Source organism: Calonectris borealis, chromosome 13 (genome assembly GCF_964195595.1).
Source record: "Calonectris borealis chromosome 13, bCalBor7.hap1.2, whole genome shotgun sequence".
Classification (NCBI taxonomy): domain Eukaryota; kingdom Metazoa; phylum Chordata; class Aves; order Procellariiformes; family Procellariidae; genus Calonectris; species Calonectris borealis.
Window position 1 is genome coordinate 20,606,212 of NC_134324.1, and position 24,061 is coordinate 20,630,272.

The window sequence follows — 24,061 nt, forward strand, 5'->3', positions numbered from 1 at the left end:
TAGAGAGATACGGGATGATTCTTGCTTATTGAATCTTTTTACTTCAATAAGTAAAAAGATTACATTTCTGGATAAAAACCTGCAGGTGGAGTTGCAATTTACAAAGTGGATTGAAAAAAATCCAGGCAGCAATATCGAATAAAATGCTAATTTGCCCTGACTGCAATTCATGCAAGGAGCTAGAAGCATGAAATGCAGGGAGGAGAAAGTTGCAGGTAAGACGTTGGAAGCTTTGTTTATCTTATGCACCTTGTTACCTCTTCAGCTTTCTTCAACTGCTCCCACAATGCAGGCTGCAGTTGCCAAAGGCCAACCACAATGTAAAAAGTGCTGTGTTTTCCTCCACCACTGAAATGTATTCTTAACATGAAACAGGCTGTCACCCACAGGAGTTGTGCATCTGCCTGACAATGTGCGCTGGTTTTGGCTGGGATAGAGTTAATTTTCTTCATAGTAGCAAGTATGGGGCTATGTTTTGGATTTGTGCTGGAAACAGTGTTGATAACACAGGGATGTTTTAGTTACTGCTGGGCAGTACTTGCACAGGGTCAAGGCCTTTTCTGCTCCTCTGTGGGGGGGCACAAGGAGTTGGGAGGGGACACAGCTGGGACAGCTGACCCCGACTGACCAAAGGGATATTCCATACCATATGATGTCATGCTCAGCATACAAAGCTGGGGGAAGAAGGAGGAAGGCGTTTGTCTTCCCAATTAACTGTTAGGCGTGATGGAGCCCTGCTTTCCTGGGGATGGCCAAACACCTGCCTGCCGGTGGGAAGTGGTGAATGAATTCCTTGTTTTGCTTTGCTGGTGTGCGCAGCTTTTGCTTTCCCTATTAAACTGCCTTTACCTCAACCCGCGAGTTTTCTCACTTTTACTCTTCTGATTCTCTGCCCCATCCCAGCGGGGGGAGTGAGCAAGTGGCTGTGTGGGGCTTAGTTGCCGGCCAGGGTTAAACCACGACAGAATGGAATTCCCTTTGTGTTTGTGTATGGGACAAGACTTCCCCAAATTAGCTAGCCTGAGTACTGTCATTCACAGCAATAGCTCTATCCTGAGCCAGACACATGCAGAGTAGGAACGGTGCCTCCCACTCCAACTTTCAGCTTTTATTTGAAAGCAGAGCTGGGACTGGCAGCAGCAAAAACAGTTCTTGTCTTTTTTTGCCAAACACCCATGACAATGGGACTTGTGGATCTTTTTTTTTTTTAATTCCTGCTGCAGAATCTTTAAAACTTTAAGGGTAACAATACACCCTAAGGTCCCACCTTGCATGTGGTGAACAGCATCTTTTACACCACAGTATAGATTAGTCCATTTCTTTTCAATGGGTCCCAGTGAAGCCAGGGAATGACTTCTGGAAGGAAGTACTCCTCAATGAATAGCTCTGGAGACTAGGACTCTTAAGTAAACAAGGTGTAACATTTTAATTTCAATTTCGGGGCAGCAATATTGAAAATTAATTCAAAGCACATGAGCTGTGCTTTGGTTCAAAACATTTCCCTTCAGCAGGTAATGCTTTTGCACCTTATGCAGGAGAAACTAAACTAAAAGGAAGGTCCTGACAAATGAAGTGGTGTGCTTCATTCCCAATGGTGTATGCTAGTAACGCCCTGTGTCATTGGCATATGCGGCAAGCAATAGCGAGTGATATATTAGTATCACATTAGATGGCAGTGGGTTTGGACTCTCCTTTGTAGTTGTGCACGTTCGCTGCCTACTAGCTGACATTACTTATCTTTCTGCATCACCAAGGACGTGTACAATACTTGAGAATCTGAAGCTCCTCTGCAGCTCCTACTGACTGCAAGATACAGACTTCAATCTGGCATCTTACTGAAGCAGGCTCGGAGTGGGTGACTGCAATTTACTCTTACAGTTACTTTTGACGGTACAGCCAGTTGGAACATGTTTGAATCCTCTGTCACCCTGACGTACAGGAGAGAAACACAAAGCGAGTAAATCTAATCGGTTTGAAATTCATTTTGCAAGGGGACCTGGGCTAAACTCCTCTCTCCAGCTTTAAAATTATATGTGCCTCTTCCTGTTGCTGCAACAGCCATTTTGACAGCTAGATAAGCATGTTTAGATGTGAACAGTCGTGGAGCTACTCTGATGAGCAGTATCTGAACTAGCCTTCTTTCACCTAAGGAATTAGAGCTCTGAAAAAATGGTAATGAGTCCTTTGACCCCTGCTGCCTTGGTGTCTATGTTCCAAGGGGTTCAGCCAAAGCTCTTGCCAGTCCTCAAAAAATCTGAGTGCTAGTAACATTCCAAGTAAAAGATAAAGAACCCTGCCTCCAGGCAGAAATCCTCTTTGTTAGGCTCTTCCCTCTACTACACATAAGCCAATGGAATATGGTTATTACATATAAGAAACAGCTATTCAGTATGAGACACGTATTTGGAATAGAGGAATAAATATGTGTTGATAATCTGATCCTTACAAATTCAAAACAGAGCAGCCTAAGACTTGAAGAGGTGAGGGAAGCATCCTGCAGAAAGAGATTATGCAGCTTGCTAGGAGAGTGACAGTGAGAATTTGATCATAGTTGTGTTGAATAAATCTGGAACAACTCTGTTGATTGAACTAACCCTGATGCTATGTGTTCAAATCAAACTGTATTTTTTAAAATATTCTTTAAAAAAAGATCCTCATGTTTATATGGGAAAAAGATCACATAAATAATATTCTTCTGTGTTTATGCAGTGCATTTCATGCACAAATAGCAGTACTTTTATACAACACAGAGCACTTGCCTATTTTCCTGCAGTTCCAGTGAAACTAAGGTACAGTGACAGCAGTAGGTTTGCTTTGAACCCAGAGATCCAATTAATGCTTCTCTTCTGATCCATTTGTACCAGAAGGGCTAGTGCAAAGAAGCATATAGCTGGGAATCTGGATTTCCTCATTCTGCCACTGTAGTTCACTTCCCCAAAAAGGCCTACAGTGCAGGAGACGTTCTGTGATCGTATTTTGGCCACCTTAGCATGAGTGTGCTATGCTGGGGCTACTTGGTGAGGGGCCAAATGCAGAGGGGATAAAGAAAACAGAAAAGACAGGGAATGTCTGTATTATAGAGCAAGGGACATTGTGGAACACAAGTGTCATGGTGACCTGGGATAACATGCTCTGTTTTTTCCAGAAATTTACCAAACTTTCCTCAGTATCTGTGGAGGCCTCTTACATATATTTGCCTTAGAAAGGCAAGAAACCCGTCAGTGCCATCGACTCAGTTACTACATATTCCTGACCTGCTCCTAGTGCAGCTTCAGGGCTGGACAACTAAACTGAGCCCCGAGTGCCATTAGCACATGGTGGGACAAACTGCTATTGCAGTTGCAAGGTCAAAACCACCAGCTGCTGAAAGGATATATGTTTTTACCAGTATCACATCAAGGAGGGTAAAACACACATATTCTAAAGCTACTTCATCACCAGAACTAAATCCTGATTCATTATCTCATGAGAATAAAGGAACCTCAGACAGAGAAATTACACTGTTTCAGTGCAAGGTTATCTTCTAGGAATTATCTTCTAGGGATCACCTATTATTTTAAATAACCTTTGTGGCTGGAGGTCCTTGGGGGATTATAGCACAGCATAAGAGAGCAAATGGATTTCTTTCCTATTAAAAATTCCTCTGCTTAATTTCTTCCCTCTACTTTTGTTTCCACTCTACATGAATGTGTCACCTCAAGGTCTGATCTGAAGTCCATTGAACTAAATAGATTTGGAACCTGGCCCAAACACCTACTCTGTGTGGTACAGCGTAAAGGCAGTTTCCTCTTTCATCTTCTGTCTCATATTTCTACCATATTCCTAAGCATTTCTAGAGAAGGGACTGTATCACAGTCAATAACTGCATCTGTTTTCATAGAAGGCTGAGTCCAAAACCTACCAAAGCTAATAGAAATCTGTTGATTGACTACAGTAGACTGTGGATCAGCCCTCAGTCCATCTGTATTTAGCTTTTTCCTTCAGTCATGCATCACAATCCAACTTATTATAAATCTATGATTTAAAGAAACATAGATGATGTGTGAAGGTCCCTTTAAAAAACAACAAAAACAGTGCAACAATGATTTTTTAAAGCAGTGACTGAGGCTGACAATAAATTTGGATTGAAAAGTTGTGCACTATCCAAAACCTGCAAACACAAGCTCTAAACAAAATCCATATGTGCCTCTCAGAGGTGCAGGTGTCAAAGATATTAAGCCACAAAATGCTTTACATTAAAGTAACTTCAAGGACCAGGTTAAGCTCTAAAAACTCCAAGGTAATTCAGAGTTAATCGCAACAGCCAGTCTTTAATATGGTCAGACGGTAGAAAGTGTATGAAACTCATTGCTTGAAGGAACTAGTAGCACCTTATCTAGACAGTATGAACTTTCATACAGATTCAAGGTAAAGATGTAGTTTCAGTTTAAACATTTAAAAAGCTGTTGGTTGTTTTTTAGCTTTCTAGGGCTAAAGTCAAGCTCTTCACATTATTTTAATATATTTTTTGCAGCTTAATTTCCTGTGTTTTCTTTTATAGTGGCATAAAAAATTGCCCAGCAAAACTCTGAAGGAGTCATAAAACACTTTCTAGGTTGCTCCATTTTAATTCCTGCTCTAAGGTTGGACTATTATATGAATCTACCAATCACTCTCCCAGCCAAGGAAGCAAATTGAGTGAAGCTTTGGTGGATTTTGAATCCTCTCTGAAGCATCTTTGAAGTTCTTGGAAGTTATCTTGGAAAAATTCTGGGCAGCCTATCCTATTCTATCATCTCAGTCCAAAGAATGGAAGTTCTAATTCTGTCATCCATGTAGGAAGATACATATTTTTTCAGTGCATTTTGAGTGCTAATTTACAGATAAATTGTTTGAATTTTTATGGTCAAAAAAGCAGAATGGAAACAAGTGATAACCTCAATCTGGCTGTGATAGCAAACATTCCTTATGAAGCTAGTAATAAACGCAAATCACAAGACAAACTGAATTATCTGAGTGAACATCAATAGGAAAAAATTAGACATCTCCCAAGAATGCCTATATCATTATATTTCCAAATCAAATTTACTTCCAAATAAACAATTTATTTGAACTATCTGACAGCTACCCATTGTTGGGACTATACAAAAACCAGAGCATCTCACTAATCTCTGGTGCTGTGTAACATTCTGTGAGTCTTTCATATTCCAGATATGAATATCCACCTTGTTTGTGTATGTGGAGTAACCATGAACAAGCACGGCTCTGTAATTCTATGGTACCTCCACAGGAACCAAATGTAGACTGGAAAAATTTGGAATTTGCTCTTATCAATTGATAATAGTAAGTAGTTCTCCAGTTATTACTATCAGCTGCTGTGTATGTTGGCATACCTATTCTGCAGTCTCCTGTAGCGTGACTGCTGAGAGCTTGGGGCACAGGTTATTTTTAATTTCTTTTTCATTATCTGAAAAGTGCAGAGGTGGGCAGTGAAGGCATAGCTACTGGGCCTGCAGGCAGTGCAACAGCATGGATTAAAGGTCTCAAGGGATTCAAATGCTGAGGTAAAGTAACAATGGAAGGCGGAGGTGAACACTGAAGGGGAGCTGAGTATGCAGAATTTCTTCCACGAACTGAGGCTCCTGTCAGACATGTGACAAAGTGGGCAGGATGCTGAGAATGTGGCCAGTTTTTCTAAACTCTGAGATGTGCCTATAGCTCCAAACTCATATTTCTGTCAATGGGCTGTTATTTAAGTGCCAGCTGTCTATTCCTTGGTGTCAGGAAGACAATCCTTGTAGGACTCATTACTAAGGTGGTTATGAACTTGTTATATACCGTACTTCAGTTACAGAATATATAGATTTTATTCTTTGGATGAACAGATCAGACAAGCATGGATAATGGTTTCAAATGGTCAACATTTTCAGGAGTCTACCTTTTTATATTATTTTTCAGACAATTCAGCTGCTTCCAGAAGTGTGGATAATGTTGTATGAGCAAAGAATAAAACCAGTAGGACTTTCAAGCTTTGCAGTTCATTCGTTAATGTTGATTATTCCTGAAGTTTCCCACTCTTGTATTCCAAAACTAATTGTAAAGAAATCTCTTTCTGCATACTGAGTTTTCTTTTTCCTCATTTTTTTAGCACTGTGTTTTGTATGGAGACACTTCCAGGGACTTTCAGCTGTACATGTGGTACACTGTGCTGTCTCTGATAGATTAGACTGTGTAGGTGACATGTAAGTCAGATGTTTGAACTCCTCCAATGCTAATTGTTGATGGCTACAAAAGAGGTGTGTGAAGGGAACCCCAGTTATTATAATGTTGTACTTTCAATACCTAACTTTACTGATGCTTGTGCTGCCTTAGATTTTTTTTCATCTGAACATTTCTGCCAAGATTTAACTATTCTCAATCCATGACTTACACAGAGATTGTCCTCCACCATTCCTTAATCGCTGCTACCCGGAGTGCCCTTCATGTGTCAAGCACAGTGCTCCCATCAGCTGTGTGTAGCAGACTAAGAATTCAGTATCAAAATCACTTACAGGCTGTTGTTGTTTTCCAGAAGTGATGGATTTTAAAAGATTTCTCCATAATTTATCAACTCTTTCATAAAATGACATCTGTTATTGCTCTGTTCTTTTTATTTCACAGACTACATCTAAGCCTTTAGGAGGCACCTTTGTCAGATGCTGTTCTTTTATTATTGACTCAAAATAAAGCATGTATCAACTTTCAGTAGCTATAATATTTGCTACTGTCAAATTCAAAGTTCAGTAAGAATCATGAACGGAAGAAATGCTATCTGCATATCGTTCTTCTCATGTGGCCTTCTTCCTTAATTCTTTCACCATTATATAAGAGAAAGGAAATCGCAAGCTCAGAGATTATTTATATGGCTGCATGACCAATGGTCTCAAATCTTCTTATGAGGTAAGATGGAAAGTGGGTGTTTTGGCAGCACATTTCATGAAGAAATTCTGCTGCCTGGGGACTTAGGCAATGGAGGGACAGATCAACATACAGAAAGGAAAAGGGTTTCTATGTTTGCAACTTGTCAGCGTTGAGAACCTTGAAGATCTTCCATGGTAGGGCAGAGATCTGATCTGTTTGACAGTGGAGAGTTCTGAAGTTTTACAAGTCATATGTAAAGTCTGGATCCATCTCCAAATTCTCATAAAATACTTAGGTGTTTGAACCACGCGTATTGGTTCAGGCACAACTTTTAGAAGGATGATATGCCCTTTGCCAGGTTACTCATAAAAATTCTTGATCTTCAGTATTGCTATAATAGTCTGTTTTCAGTCTGGAATTCAGGATATTAAGTGTTTCTGTCTTTAATTTCAGAGGTGTAGCATCAATCAAGAGAGATATGTTTTATATGGGAGGTAACAACTGTTCTTTTACTAACAGCATGGAAAACAGTATCTGCTCAGTAAGAGACCACCTGAACATCTCTTAATATCACCATATTCATATGTTTTTTCTCTTTCCTACTGAGGCCTCACACCCATCTATTTAAGGCAATTAAAACTCCTTGTAACTTCAGTGAGATCTGGGCCATGAGTTTCTCAGTGATATGAGAAGCGTAGGTGGCAGCAACAAGAATTGTATAGAGAATGGAAGAGTTGGGCACAATATGCCTTCCTCCATCCCACAAATATTTGTGAAATAGATTGGGTTTTTCTGAATGGAAGGGTGAGAAGACTAGAACTGAGAGCCTGGGAGCTCTGGTGCGTGAGCTGGGTAGAACCCAACATCTCTTCGCCAAATGGTTTATTGTATGTGCATTCTGCAGTGGCAAATCATTCCCCCAGAGCATTCCAACTGCCCAGGTTGAAGATTTTGGTTGTAATTCAGTGCAAGATGCATTGTATTATACACATACTTCTGTGTTTACATATACGATGTGTATCAGGTCAACAGGTGGTGTACATACTCAGCATCTTGCAAGGCTGAGTCTTTAAGAATGTCTACACTACAGAGTGTAGTGTGTTACCTGGACTAGCTCAGTTACTGGAAGGAATTGAGAAAAGGTAGCACTGACCTCATTGCAGGCGCATTTTTCCTGCTTCTTAAGCGAGTTTTGCAGTGCAGTGAGTTCTGCACTGTCCTAACTAGGCTGCTTCCAGGATCTAAAACAGCTAGTTCAACGATACGGATATTACTAAGTCATGCAGCAGTCTACTGTGCAGACACAGCCTCATTTATTTTTAGATGATATTCTCAGACCACTACTGCGAGATACCTGATCTGGTCCATCTTTAGTCCAGCTATGTGTGCAGGTACCACCTGGCATTTTGTTGTTATTTCAGTATCTAAAGAACAACGAAAAGTACATCCGAAAAGCCGTTTGAATTTGATACAGAAAGATCATAGTACCAAAGGAGCTTAAACTTAAATGTGTTACTAATCATGAACGTTCCTGGAAGCCAGTGTGTTTAGTCGGGGCAGCAAGCTTAAAAAATACTAGAGCCAGATGGGCTGATTCATACATCAGCGTGCAGCCTTATCTGCTGACAAATCAGACCAGCAAGTGGAATATGGAAACCCTTTCTAAATCCTGCAATTGTGCATTTTTGCTTCTGATATAAGCTTCTGCCATCTTAGATTTACATATTCCAGAGTGTACTCAAAATTTTAGATCTTTAACTAGACTCTAAATGCTTTGATTTGCAATCATTCCATGTAGAAATGATACAATCTACAATAAATGTTCCATTTATAAAGGCACTGTCCACAGTAGTGCCATAAAAGACAGCTGCAGCTAAATGCCTGTAGAACTTGTACATGAAGTTTATTTTCATGACAGAAGGCAGAAGGTCTGAAGTCCACTCTAGCTCAAGAGCCGATCTGGCTCTAAGAATGATGGTGAATTCTCTCCCTGACTCTATAAATCACCTCTCCTCTGACAATGCCTGAGGTGGAAGGAAGCAGAGGAGCATCCTGAGGTGGAAGGAAGGAGTTCAAGCTCGGAAGCATGTGATGTCCTTTTGGGTCTCACTAATGTGTAAAAAGAGTCCTAATGAATGTGAACCTAGTATTTTTGGTTACATATGTGTGATGATAAGAATCTAATTCAGATAGTAGAATACTCTTCAGAACTGCAAAAGGGAGGAATATCTAGTTCTGTATAAGACACAAGGTCTGGATTTTGCCAATGCTAGAAAGAATTGGTTTAAAAAAAAAAAAAAGTTAGCAGTGAATCTGTGATAGAAGCTGGTAGGATTGAACCACTGGTGAAAAGTAGAAGATGCTTCATAACATATGTCTGACAACTACTTAAGATTCATGTTGGCTGGTGCCAGGGAGACAGGATACAAACACTGCATCTCTTTGTGTCAGCAAGTCCAGTGTCACTATGGATGCAGGAGACATTAATTCCAAGGGGAGAGCAGTGCCAACTTTTCTCAAAGGAATCCCTTCAACAGCTCCTCCACTTAGGTAGTTATGAAGTTCAGTTTCCAATGAAAGTTGCTGCCTCCTGGCATTACCTCTGCTTCATTAAATAAGGAGGCAGTTATTTGGGCAGTTACACTCTACAAGGCCTGCAGAAAGGCAGGAGGAAGAGCCCAAAGTCACTGTGACTAGCACCACTCATTTCTGAAATGCAGCTTGAGAAACTGAGGGGAAACATACGTGACAGAATATAATGAGCATTTATGAGAGTACTTCAAATGGATGGCTAATGGCCAGAGCTCTGGCACGTTCCATTAAAAAATAACCAGGGAAACCAGAGAAGTGAATTTCCTGCCTATCATGGGATGCTGCACAAAAGACATTGTATGCCAGACACATAAGAATGGAAAGCTGGCATAAAATGTGCAAGAATGCTTGAGATTCCTATTCAGATCAGGCATGAACATTACCACTGAAGATAGAGCACCAAATATGATATGCATAATCACTGCAGAAAGCAGAATGCAAATAACCCCTGAAATCACAGGAGATTCCTGGTCCTCTTCTGCCTAACATTGGTGCAGATCTATCTGAATTACAGATTCAATTAGGGAGAAAATAAACCTTAGTGGGACTCTCATTTTTAATGAGATGCTGCCCAGCTAGCAATTTAATGGCCCACCATATGTAGCAGATAGACTATAGACAGACTCTAGGAGCAGTTAAGAGAAGATAATCTTGGATCACAATTCAGGAAAGGCTCATTCTGATAATTTTCTGGATTTATCAGTTTAAACACACAGTACAAAATTCTAGCTGAAGACTGTGAATAGCAAGAACTTAATTTGATAAGAAGGACTTGAGAGTTTACAGGGGCCCTTACTTTTCCTTACTAGGTCATTGTAGAATGTTTTAAAATCTTGATAGGTATCACAGCATTTACAGCTTCATGAACAAAAAAAAGCCAAACAGTTCACTGCCAAAGAGCACTTGAAGCAAAAGCAGTCAGTCTAGAAGCATTTATGTTTCTATACTAAATACTGTACAGAGATATTAAAAAAAAAGTTCCTGACTCCAAATGCCAATTACACACTGAGAGTGGGATTTCTGTGATTTAACTTAAGCTGTCAAAAACGTAACCATCTAGCGTAAGCTATTTGCCTGTGCTCCCTTAATAATCAGTGGAGAGAGACAGGCATCTTCAGGGAAAAATTCTTCTCATTCTGGGTAACAGGATGAATCACCCTCTGGGGACAGCATGTTTCCAACAGCTATAAAGGATATCTAGATGATTCCCTTGCCAACTGAAGTTTAGATTAGCTGGAAAAACAGACCAGATTTTGGGCACACGGGCACACCCGTCCTTCTTCTGAAATGAAAACAGCATCTTACACTTAATCTAACAGTACTAGTTGGACAAATAAAGCATACTACCTTACAAACTTTCTTTCCTATGTATTAGACCATCATAAATAAAACTCTGCCATCAACTAGATGCCAAAGTTAGATCTAAAGTTGAATGGGATGAATCTCATCCCATGACACAAGAAGAGTGGCGTGGTGGCATCAGATGACATATGCGCTTGAAATGCTTCTTCCTCATCACTGATTAAAAAAGGATTCTAGATACCCAGATGAGATACTGATATAGACATCTGATAGAAAGATGTATGTAATTGTCAGGACAGATGAATCCTACCAAAAATTGATGGGCGAGTGCCATATTTTTTCCAGTAAGCGCAATGAATGCACTGCAATCCCAGTTGAACAGCGAACTGACTTGGGCACTCATGTCCCTCCACTGTTGCGTACTGCTTCCTGCTCCCAGTTCTGGTCAGGGAACAGCTGTTTTCCTCAGACAATGAAACTCTCTGGAGAAAGTCAAATAAAACCCCTTTCTATGATGCTGCATGAATACTCTTTTATAAGTGGAAATGAGGGGTGCCACTAAGACAGACATTTAGGGAAAAGCTCCAGTCAAATCTACCAGCCATTAGGCCATGTCGGGAATGTTGTAACAGCCTTGTGAAAGATCCTGCTTAGTCTCTTTCATACAGTGGCGCTTAATAATGAGCATATAATAAATGTACAGTCTGGAGGAATTTACTATACAGTATCCAATTGGATTTATATAGTCATAAACTTCTACAGCACTGCTTCTATGATTTACAACAGCCTCTACTAATTATGAACCTATGCCTGGATTTGAGGCATTTGAGGTAAAAGGCAAATGTTACCAGACTGGTTGTACAGTGATACTATACAAATGCACGTTTGCCACAGCAATTTTGAATTGCTTGTTAACAGAGAACCATTGCAAATAACCATGTATTTTAGCCTGCTCTTATGAAAAGCACCAAAAGCAGAAACCTAGGAAGTTTGTGGGATGGGGTTTTATTGTGATGGAGCTTAGAGATAAGGGAAGGAGTGGGGAGCGGGTAGTCCATGGACCCCATCAGTGAAACTTCTGCTACCTTCTGCCTGGATTGTAGGGGACTGGACTTGGTGGCTTACCTCATCCCTTCCCAAATCTATACTTCTGATTTCCTAAAAAGAAACCACCATAGGAAATACTGTAACTTACTGTAGGACAAGCCTCTCATGACCTAAATGGATATAGAAGGATGTTTACTTCACAGAAGTTTTCCAGCACAGGCATTTAATTTTGCTGTTACTCAGTATATTAAATAACTATTTCAGAAAGGACTGTATGTCATTAATAGGCATTACCTGGGCATCGTGGGCAGCACAGCTGTGGTACATGCACAGGGGAAGGACAGTGTAGACTTGGGCATCTTATTCTGCTGCACAGTACATTTCCATTCTGCAGGTGGAACATAACACAATACTTTAATGAAATGGGCTGTCTTACTAATTTCCGTGTTCTCTATTCTGCATCTAGATATTTTAAAAACAAATGCCTTTTTACAACTTTCTGATTTCACTCACACCAGGGTAAGCCCAGACTACTTTCACTGCCTCTGAATTTATGCTGGAGGTCAGAATGTAGCAGAAATCCATACAAACCTTAAAATCGGAGGAAGTGCCTAAAAATGGATTGCAACAATCTTCATTTGTGTTTTTCTTTTGAGCAGATTGTGCTTAGGAATTGCATTTCCAAAACTAAGACACAGATAATGAATGGTAGGTCTCTGAGATATCCCCTACTGAGGGTTAGTTCAAGACCGCAAGAGACAATAGCATCTGTAATTGTTCCTGAAAACTGCGGAGAGTCTTTTGTTTTCATTTTATGGGTTCCCCAGTAGACAAAAAACACCAGTTGGTAAGTAGCCATTTTTCTAAGAAATACGAGCAAGTCTTGGGAATAGTGTTCATTATTCATGTCATTAACATAATATTCTATTTGACCACATCTAAGTTTGATTTATAATTAAAACACAGGGAATTTTCATTCTCCAGTGTCTGTAACCAGAAAAGACTATCCATTTCAAATTCCCATTTCCCATCTATAATTCATTCTCCTAATTTAGCTCTGAGTTGCTCATGTTTATAGCAAGAAAGATCTTTCAGTATGAACACTGATACTATGCTATGACTGTAGTTTTAGGTGGTGTCAGGAATAAACCCACTTCATTTTCATATGCCTTCTGGAGCACTGAAATGTTTCCAGTGGAGGCGCAGACTTCCTTAGATAGCGTATGTATAGGCTTTTCTAGCCATCTCTTTCAGAATAATCCATTGACTCCTAAATATTTGCAGACCACAGGCTGGAATCATACTGTTAGATCATTACTACCCACGAACTACATTTATGCATCTGCTTTGGAAAGAGACACTGAAAACGATATCACCATCTGTTTCCAATGATGATTGAAATTAAATATACTGATTTTATAGAGGAGGAACAAATTTTAGGCTGTAGACTCTTTGCAGGATAGGGACTATCACTGGTCTGCACGGCTCCTTGCCCAGTAGACCATCATCTGAGAGCCCGTAAAGCACTCCCGCAGAAGAAAGGCTGGCACTGCCCGCAGGCCTGGCTCCGTGTTGCTTACTTGACCTGTTCCATGGCCTCGCTCCCTTTTTAACTATTAGTCCTGCGAAATCTCCTGAGGTGGATGTTTACTTTCTGTGCATGATCAGCTGTGATAAAAAACCTGCAGGCCTACTTCGCTCCTCAGTGCTGCTGCAGTACTGCACTGTTTGCAGCGGGACAGAACTATTTTAACCGGTCCTGTGCTTGGTAAGACCGATGTTATGCTTAGATTCACAGCGGTGTTTGGGAGACCAAGCCCTACTGACTAGAGTGGGACTTAAGCTCCTGTACGCCTCTGTGCGTCAGGGCCATGGTTCGCGTTTCTGCATCGGATACCCGAAGAGTAACAACGCATCTCTCTTCCCGAGCTGTGTTACCAGTGCTAAGTGTGGAGAGCGTTCATTTTAGCCCCTGAAGTCTGCAGATCTGACTACGAACACAAGCAAAAAGCTGCTGTATTTTGGGGAGTAAAATAATGATCTGACAAATTGTGAGTGCTCCAATTTACCTGACAGTAACAGTCAACAGCCTCTGCGGTGTATTGGGGGGGAGGAGGGGTTGTAAAAGAAAGTGGGAACAGGGTGAGAACACTGAATTGTTTAGTTTTATTCTGGTTTAAGTATATAAATTATAACTTGTAAAAATACAATACTACATACACACATAAACAGGAAGGCTTTTTTTTTTTTTAATTCCAGGCTGAATAATTTGGCCTCTGTTTAGTTAGTTAACTTGTCTCACCTTTTTCTTAAACATCAGAAGTGTGTGTTGGGGGGATGGACGGACAGACTGTTGTTTAGAGATGGAGCAGAAATCTCGGTCTGTTGCCTGGCTGATAGGACTTGTTTTGTGCAGAGATGATATGCACCGTGACGTTTGAGGCCAGCAAAGAAATTTTGAAGACCCCTGGGGATTTTTTTTCTTTTCTCTGCAATGTGAGGGAGTAGGTTGCTGCTTCAGACTCTGTACATATCCTTTGCCTAACTGATTTACTGCCAGGGAATCATAGGTGGGTTTTGCTTAGGTCTCTCCTATTTGCTGTCTGTGGCACACTTAAGTTTCATTTTTTATGCTGTAATATTTGGTTTAAGGTCTGTGCTTGTGCTATGTCATGGCATGTTTTCTAATGCTTTATCTAGCCTTCATTTTGTTAAAATTATAAATTATTGAGAGTTTCCTGATGATTTGGAGCTTGTACTGTAGGTCAGTGTTCTGAGGGCATTTCTTTTGGCTGGGACAAAGCTCACATGAATGGCTGGATGCTGCAGTTGTTATTTGGCGTCTTCCTTCCAGACAACAAGAGTCACATCCCAGAGATCCCTCAGCATCCTCACTGCTGAAATAACCCGAAGTTACTTTTTGCACCCTCATGGTATAACAAAGGTAAAACAGAGCAAACAAGGAAGTAGAGTCCAGAACCACTTCTGAGCTGCATGTACTGATAATTACCACAAGCAGTTTCCTTCTTTACTAACCCTTCCTTCTTTACTAACCTTGTTGCCCTGAACACTCTGGTGTTCCATGCCTATGTGCGAAGGAAAGGAAGAAAATATACTCCATTTGTTGGAGCCCCACAGTGCGTGGGTATGCCTGGATCACAGCAGTGCTGTTCTCTAGAGGAGCATTCCACACACTTTCCCATCCCTCCAGACTGTCTAACATCTTCCTAAAAATCATTGAGCAATGATTTGTATCCAGATCTCTAGGGTTTCCAGTGAATTTCATCCCCACTCAAGCCACAGCCTTCCAGCAATTTAATGAGTGTTTTACCACACACGGACTCTGAAGGAGTTTTCAACTTTGCATATAGATCAGCAAAAGTGAGTGGAAACTCCTTTTTGCTATAACCAGGGACTTTTCCTTTTCTTCCTACTACATTGCTTTTTCTCGTACAGATGCATTCTGCTGCATAGATCTGAGATGCAGCCAAGCTTGTAGGACTACTGTTTGCGCATCTCTGCACTAAACTGTAGTAGCAGATCCCTCAGAGCAAATGCTGCACAGGGGCCCAATATTTTACACTTGCAGGGGGGAAAATAGCCAAGAAAACTTTATTCTGCATTAAATACAGCAGACAAAACTCAGCGTCTGGAGTGTCTCATGTGTTAGTGATTAAGATCCCTTATTGTTTAGTCATTTTAAAGTACTCCAAGGGACATATTTTGTCCTTCAGGGACATTTCCCTGACCCCCCTCCCAGGCTGTATATGACATACTTAGGGGATCTATGACTGCTGTGTCTTCGTATCAGGCATCAACTGATGGTAGCCAAGGACCTGTCCTTTCACATCCTACCCAATTCTCTCTGCTCCCCATACCCTATTCTCATTTTTCATCATCTCATTCTTCTTTCATAGATTTTTACAAACGGTGATACCCAAGCCTGTTCCTTCAGCACTTTAGGGCAACAGACGCTTTGACTGTGGAAATGTCTCTGAAGACGTGGGCATTGTACATAGATCAAAACACTACCAAATTCAGGTTCGGCATAATCGTCCATATTGACGGAACTGCAAGGACTATATTTAGTTAGCGGGGTCCAATTATTCAAGATGTAATGCTCAGCATTGACAAGAGCTTCTGCCTAGTTAAGGAGCTGTTTTGTCTACCCCATGCAAGGATTTTTTGCCAGTATTGGCCTTCTCTGTTAATGTTTTCCCTTCGCTAGGATCACCTGCCTCTATTTCCTGCAGCATGATCAGGACCCACTAGTGAAAAGAGGTTTGGGCTTTGTCAATTTGTAGATACAACATAAAGGATTCTAGTCAACTAAGCAAGTAGAAGAAGTTGTAGGATCAATAACTCAGCAGTCCTACCTCTGAGCAAAGACAATTAACGCAGTAAACAAGGCCATAGGGTTCTAGATAAGGATGCCATCTTTCTCCTACACGATACTTCTTATCTTGAAACACACAGTATGTATCTGAATCTGTAAAACAGTAAAGAATTGAAAGAGCGATGAATGGATGTTCCCATTCCATGCTTATGAAGTGTTTTTAGGTGTGCAGTGTTTTCTGTAAACTATTTTTTCTTTCCCTGGAGAATCACACAACGGAAATACCCTTAATTTTATGTACTATTGTTTCTAACCTTCCAAACCAAAATAAATGACATGGCCTGCCTCCCATCTTTCCAAAATTGCAACTCCTGAAATAGCTGACAAAATGGCTTTCATACAGGGTGACTTTATCCTTTCACCTGCAAAAACACAGGCTAAGATCCCGTTTAGGTAACAAAATTGAAGTGCTTGATTGCTCAGACAGGTTTATAGGAAACAAAACCCTTTCACTGCAAAACCAAAGCAATTGGCTCAACTCAGGAAAATCCCAGGTTGTGCAGCAGAGGGATTTTGAACACGAGGACTGCAGAAGGAAGATAAATGCACTGTATTTACACTGCATGTTCCATATCTCCATATTTTAACAACCTGATAAAAAAGAAATTTTTCCTAGTATTTCAGAACAATTTGTGCTGACTTACATATGCATCAGCATTCAAAGTATTTTAACATCTTTCTGTTCATTAAGCCCTTCTAATCTTGCAGATGCAGTTTGCAGATATCCATCTACCTATCAGACATTACTGCCCTGTCTCTCCCTGTCACATTATGGTTTCACATTGAAAACTCAGATCTCTTCAATAAAAGGGTGTTTCTCATGTGTTTCCATGAGAGAAGTCCTTCCTGTTATCTTAATGATGTCCAAATTCAGCTTAATTCATCACTCTCAGTATAGATGATACTTCAGGGTATCAAACAAAATACGTGTCTTCCAAGTGATAATCCAAGCAAGGGACATTCTTCACATTTACTGGGCTAAAAGAAGGTAGCAAGAGGTAGGGATCATTAGTAGCAACTGTGAAGTGATCTGCTTTCACTTCACAGAAAAGCATGACAAATGAAATGCAGGATCTGAAAAAGCAGATGACTGAAGTGGAGTTTGATAATGTCTCACACTGCTTGCTTTGAACAGGGATACCTGCACGTTGTTTTCCTGTAAGTTCAGCAGAGAAGGCGGCCTTTTAGGAACTCACTCTCTCTTTTCTTCTTTTTTTCTTTTTTTTTTTTTTAATTTATCTACCTCCTTAGAAGCAGAAGCTGCTGATACTGAGGCTGAAAATTTTAACTACTTCTCAAGGGCAAACAATGTCTTTTGTAAGAAGGCGGCCAAAACCCAGCCTGTGCAGGTGAGGAGAGCATTCCAGAGAGCTAGTAACAAGGCTGTAGCAATCAATAACTCCTACACTTATTTGGGTAGTTATTCCTCTTTGCCGTGCTTTCTGAAATGTGTTAACATCTCCCACAGATGACAGGCTGTGTAGAAATATTCCCTTTGTTTTGTTTGTATTCTTTTCAATTCTTCTCATCAAGTTTTTGACAGTGCTTAGACTCTTAATTTTCTCAAAGGATGTATCTAATGCAGTTCATATGAGGTTGTTTTTGGAACACAACAGAACAGTCTTGGACGAACTTTATACTAGCTGAAAATTTCAGCACAATAGTCTTACACGTGGGACAAAATCCAGATAATCTGTCAGATGTTTACAGAGGTCACTAAAATGGAATTAAGCACTCTCTTGATGCAGGATATTTGAAATAAAACAGATTCTAAAATTGATGTGTTATGTTCTTTATGATGCAATGAAACCTGTACAGCTTCAGGAAAATGTGCCTCAAATGTGGGTGTGACCTGATTCTACTAAATGTAGGATTAGAAGGAGGAAGAATGTTAGAAGGTTTTGAACGCAGTTCCACAGTTTAGGACATTCTTGTTTGAAGATCTTTTCTGAACCACATCTGTCAAATAGAAGGAAAATGTCAAATTTGGGTGAATGTGACAGCTTTGTTTGAAGTATACTTACGTTTTACTTGTTCTAGTTTACCTCCATCTATGAAAAGGAGACAGAGCACGCCAAAAAAGATAAAATGGAAATCTTCCAATATCCACTTTTTTCTCATCTTTATCGACAAAAGGAAAAGAAAGAGCCTCCAAAGTAGAGAATGTTGAGCTGTTGGGAAGAAAAGATTAAATTAATTAAACTAAAATTCTGTAAGATACTTAAATTTTCTGACATTCTCTGACATCCAGCACACAGAAATCCCAAACTGCCATAACCAAAAAAATCTGTCTATATCATGGATCTTCATTTCTTGGAAACAATTTGGTTTCAGATCATTTCATTTTTGGAAAAGGGGCCACATTCCCATTCATGAAAGCTGAAAAGTGGATATTACTTCTAATAAAGGCCTTATTTTATTCCAAAGCAGAGAAAGCTGGCAAGTAAGCAATCTAAATTCTTAAAGTTCTCTTTCACAAGAAACTAGTTTGGGAGATTTTCTGGTAGAGCAGCTCTTTTGGATGTAACTTAGGAAATACAGGTGTCAGTTGTAACATGTTTGCTTCATCGTAAAATTACCTGGTGTATTGGCCCTGCACTATGGAAATCCATGCTTAGAGTGAAATGCTGGCCATGCTGTAGTCAATGGGAGTTTTCCTGACTGCCATCTAACAGGCTTCCACCACTATGCAATTCACCCCTCCTCCTCTCTCCCAACTACTGTTGTTCTGGCATTCTGTATAATTAATTTTTCTAGAGTTAACCCTTCCATTGCCTTCATATCTGAAAGTAGAATGGGGGAATGACATGTCATCTTCATTCTTGTAGATCTTTAATGGCAAAATCTTGCATATGGAGCAAAGCTTAATGTATTCTTCTCTGTGTGGTGCAGAGATGGTAACGTACTTGCTGCATGCGCCAATCTGTTTATCTTTTTCCAGCTTTTAAAAGGTCAATTATTTTATAATGAAAAAAACAAGGGAGAAAATAATTAACTGAAGTTGAATTTATTTATTTTTGATAGCCAACCTAAGATTCTAAATTGAGAAATATGTTGATGCTTTACTGTTTATCAGATTTCACTGCAAAAGTATTATCTTCCCAGAGTACACTTGTCCATAATTTACAATGTTGGAAAGATTTGGGTTTGATTTTAAGAGTTTTCATGTGGATTCACAATTAGTTTTACAAGAGTTCAAAAAAAAAAAAGATTCACTATTGGAAAAATAAACAATCTATCTGCTTTGTAAACTAATTTGACCTCTTCAGGTTTCATGTGAATAATAGAACCATACATGAAAATGTTTCGGCTCACAGATAACCAAACCAGAAATAATAATTTTTATATTCAAAATTAAGTGGTGGATAACTCACAGAAATTAACTAAACAGTAAGTTAACAACCACTTAAAAAGAAAATCTTCGTACTAAAACTGTTGAGATCTAGAATACTGTAACAAAGGGTGGGTGAGCTGATTTTATCAGTGTTTTTATTGCCTTTACTGTTTCAGGGTTCTCTACTCTACATCCCCAAACCACAACCAAAATGGACATCTTCCTTAACTAATCAAATCTATGCAACTACTCTGTCTATACTCAGTAAGCTCATTCAAAATAATGCAATTTGCATCTTAAAACATTCAAAAAAATAAAGCTATTTTAAAGGCACAGTCCCTATGCAGTAGCAAAATAAAACTTTCCGTTTATTTTGGAAACTGAGAATAATATTCCAATTTCAGAAGAAAAGCATAACTCATTTTTTCCTTTCAACGTGTTCAAATCACATTGGCCATTTTGAAGCCAAACAACCTTCTAAAAACTTCTTTAAAATTAAAACCTCCTAATTTGGTCCCAGGACATCATGCATGCATTGAGAACAACAGTAGCACGTCACTAAGACTAGCAGAAATGTGAATGTTTAAATATTTTGGCCTTCTTGGGGGTTGCTTAAGCAAACAATATTTATCAATGGAGCACAATTATCCTTTGTGCAGCACTCTACCTGTTAGCTAGATTGGTTAGTTCGAATAGGAGGGCTCAGAAATCCATCCAGTTTAAATGTCAGGTCTTCAAAAGGAAGAATATTTTAAAACTTGGACTGCTTATGCTCAGAAATGCTGCACGGTAATGTGCACGGAAATGGAGGAGTTAATAACAGAAATGGGATGGGGACTTTTGATGTCTTTCTTAATTCTCTTTAATTTCTGTATTGTTGTTACTCCAAATATAAACACATACTTTTCACTATTAGCACATTCCCTTCATTTCCCCAAAGGGCAATGTCCTAAAAATATTCCTGGATTTAAATAATCTCAGTTAGGATTAACCTGTTAACTATTGGTGTGTTTTCTGCTTAGTAGAAAGAATGAAAGTGATCCCCTTACATGAATTACTCACTGAAATAAGGCATGTGGGTCTATTCTTAACGCCTCGCCCTCCAAAGAGCCCGGCTGGGTAACTGCAAGTGGCAGAGTGCGGCCTCGCCAGCGTTTTACGATTAATGCAAGAAAAAAAAAAGGCAGTGCTGAGCCTCGCTGCAGGGCGCTGCGGGCCGGGCGGTGTCAGCAGGCGCAGCCGGCTGTCCCGCCGCGGAGCACCGCCGGGCTTTCCCCTCCATCCCACGGAGCGGGGGGACGCACCTCCCGCCGCTCTCCCCACGGCTTCTATTCCTGCGAGCCCTGCCGCAAGCCTGCGCTTTTACCGTCGGGGGGTGGTTTTTCAGGCGGCGGGTCTCCAAGTTGAGCCGCGGCCAGAGGCTCCCGGCTTTCGCTGCTTTAACAGAACCGCCGTCCCTTGGGCGCCGAGCGCGGGGAGCGCCCCGCAGCCCCGCCCGGGGCCGGGGGGGAAGTTTAGGTCGAGGGTTGCCGTCGGCGGAGTGCCGGTCCGAGCCGCGGCGCTGGCCTGAGGCCCCGGGAGCGGAGCCGCGGCGCGCACGCCGGGGCCCGGCCAGGTGCCGGCGGTGCCACCGAAGGGGCGGCGGGACCCCGGCCGGCCCCTTCCATCGGCGGGGCGAAACAAGCCGGACTGAACGCAGGGGGGGCATCGGGTACCCCCGCAGGGCTGCCTGTGCCGCGACCCCAGCCCCCGGGGCTCCGCCCGCGCCCACGGGCGCAGCTCCGACAGCGGGACTGCGCCTTCCCCGGGGTTTTGCCTAGGAAAGAAAAGCTCACAAACCTGGGGCCGGGCTGGAGGCCGCTCCGCTCAGCCGCGGGCCCGGGAGGCTGCCTGCGAATAGCGGCTTCGCTGGGGGAGCCGCGCGGCTCCGGTCTCTCCGCTCCGCCGGGGTACGGGAGGGCTCCGGCCAGGCGGCTCCGCTTCCCAGTCACGTTGCCATAATCGTCTCCCGCGGCTTGCCCGGGCTTTTAGGTCTCCTCTTCGCTCCCGCAGTGACGGTGGCGAGGGGGCAAGCAGGGGACCGACGGGTCCTGCGGCCGCCGCCACCGGCAGCCCCCGGCCCCCGGCTAATGGACGGGAGCGGAGAGGGAGGAACCCGCTAAGCCCGAGCTCCGGGGACGCTGCAGGGCGGGCGCTCCGGAAGGTCCCGGGCTGCCCGGCCTGGCCTGGGACACCTGCCACCGTCTCCTGCCCCAGCGGGGAGCGCAGCGAGGCCCCGCGGCCGGAGGATGCTCGGCGGCGGGTCCTGCCCCGCAGCCCCGCCGGCACTGGAGCGGCGGCGGGAGGAGGAGTGGAGGAGCTCGCGCCCCGGCGGTCCGCCTCCCGCCCCGGCCCCCTCCTCTCCCGCGCCCCGCTCCCGCCGCCTGGCACACCAGCGTGACTGACACGGCCTGGGGTGGAGTTTGCTCCGCTATGGGGGGCCGGGGGCAGGCGGGGGGAACGGGGGAGAGGGGCGCTCGCCGGGGCGGGGGGCTCGGCGCCCGCCCTCCTGTCTCCCCTCCCGCCGTGCGGGAACCACCTGCGGGCCGGCAGGACCCGCACCCGCGGGGCCTCGCTCCCGTGCCTTCAAACGGAGCTGCGGGCTGGGTGAACGCAGCCCGCTCCGGCCATAGCTCCCTCCTCGGCAACCGCGCCCCGCAGGCGGTTTTCTTAGAGAGAGGGCTCTACGGCGAGATGGCTCTTTAATGGGCTTTGCACACGCGGGGTGCCCTCCGGAGCAGACCCGGTGGAGTTAGCGTCCACTGGGATTTGTCAGACACCCTCTGCTGATACCCTCTGGTCTGATTTATTGTGTTAGAAGGTTTCAAGGTCACATTGAGATTCTGGTGGAACTGAATTAAACCCATGACTCATGACATTATATGCTTGGTCAAACATTCTTTTTCTGTCTTGTTGTAGCCCCTGTAACTAATAAGAAGAGATCAGTGAACCCTGGACAAATGATCTGAGAAAAAGGGTGAGGTATGAAAAGACATCATGTGGAGAAACAAATTACAACCTATTTCCCCTAGTTTGGGACCAGGGTGTTTGGGGAGCACTGCTGGGAGGTCATACACCTCCCAGGCTTGGTAGCTACTTTCAGAAGGCTGAAAATTGAGCAGAACTGTAATTTCTTCCATTGTAACTCAGCTGGACGAAATGCTGAAAATACAGTGTATGGTGAAACCTTATATTAGCATGAGGAAAGAATAGTTGTCTTACTAAGGGTTTTGTAGTGTGACTTCATGAGTAACCAGGGCTGTGTGTTAGTAATATGTGGCTTTGTAACTCTTAATATTAAAAAAGGAGAAGAGAAAGCAACTGCATTCTGGAGCTAAGCGTTTTCAAAACACTGCTCCATGCTTATTTCTGTGTTACTCTTCCACTCTTTGCCTTGCAATGCACAGGCAGTAATCCATGCTCCTAAGGAAAAATCATCACTTAAAGCTCTTAGTCCTCAATGTGGTGGCTACTGCCGCAGGCTGATTGTTTTGAAAAAGCCACCATGTGAAATAGGGATGGGCAAATGGAAAAACAAATGGTAACCCTGAATCAGAAATATGACAGTAATTTGCACTTGAAGGCAGAGAATCTGAGCTGTGCAAGCTCTGGTCCTGCAGAGGTGTATCCATGCTCATGGAGAGAAGAGTTAAGGGTGTACACACATGCTTCTAAATTGTGGGGCCGTAGTAATGTTGTTCCTTTAGATGTTGTGCTGGGTTAGACTGTGCGGGCTCAGCCTGGGAGATAAATTGCATATGAATAACATACGCACTCAGATCTACGACTGAACCGACCCTGTTGCATTCTGCAAAGAGCTAGACCCAAAGCCAGTTAGAGTCTTCCCACTGACACCAACATAGTGTGGAGGGACTTCCCTAGGACGGGAAGCCTTTAGCTATCTGGGAGCCCACTGGGTGTGGGAGTAGTAGTAAATCTTACCCTAGTACCACTTCACCAGTGCCACTGATCGTAACTCAGTAACTGAGTTCAGACACCACAAGGAAACGTAGAAGTGAAGGGTGTTACACCAAAGGTAAATGAAGTCAAATGAAATAAAGATCATACTGTGAAAGGAAAGGAGTTTGTTACTGGAACAGTCCAGCAAGATGCGGTAGATTGTGTACATCCCTTGATAGCTCTAAATTTAAACGAGATTGCATCACCAGGGATGTTTCTTGGATTTAGTGCAGCAATTACAAGTGAAGCTCTGCACTTTTGTCCTGCTGTCCTTACAGGAGGCTGAAGTTGTGCTGGTGACTCCGCATGTGGTATTTTTTCTTCCAAATCAAAAATCAATCTATTCCCTACAATATTAGAGCTAAATTGGTATGGCATCAGATTTCAGAGGAGTTAATGAGATATTAAAATGCTCTTAGTAACATAATTAAAATGACATTTCTTTATAGAAAAGGGGCATTGTATGGGCTGTCCAAATTCCAGTAGAATGTTTTGATTTTCTGAATTCCTGT

At 42.3% G+C, this 24,061-nt stretch overlaps 1 protein-coding gene across 2 annotated transcripts in view; it reads right to left on the bottom strand.

Annotated features, from left to right (window-relative positions):
• CHRDL1 (chordin like 1) overlaps window positions 1-21,879 on the bottom strand; it is a 46,029-nt gene extending 24,150 nt beyond the window's left edge. Inside the window, exons 1-4 of one of the 2 annotated variants that reach the window (XM_075162447.1) lie at window positions 21,390-21,879; window positions 18,241-18,387; window positions 16,197-16,309; window positions 12,115-12,208 (exon numbers count right to left, since the gene is read on the bottom strand). In XM_075162447.1, coding sequence (XP_075018548.1) covers window positions 12,115-12,208; window positions 16,197-16,309; window positions 18,241-18,337 — 304 coding nt within the window. In that variant the 5' untranslated portion in view covers window positions 18,338-18,387; window positions 21,390-21,879. Of the gene's footprint in view, window positions 1-12,114; window positions 12,209-16,196; window positions 16,310-18,240; window positions 18,388-21,389 lie in introns of those variants that run through there. The other variant, XM_075162448.1, reaches the window with a different exon arrangement.
• Between the last annotated feature and the right edge of the window lie 2,182 nt (window positions 21,880-24,061).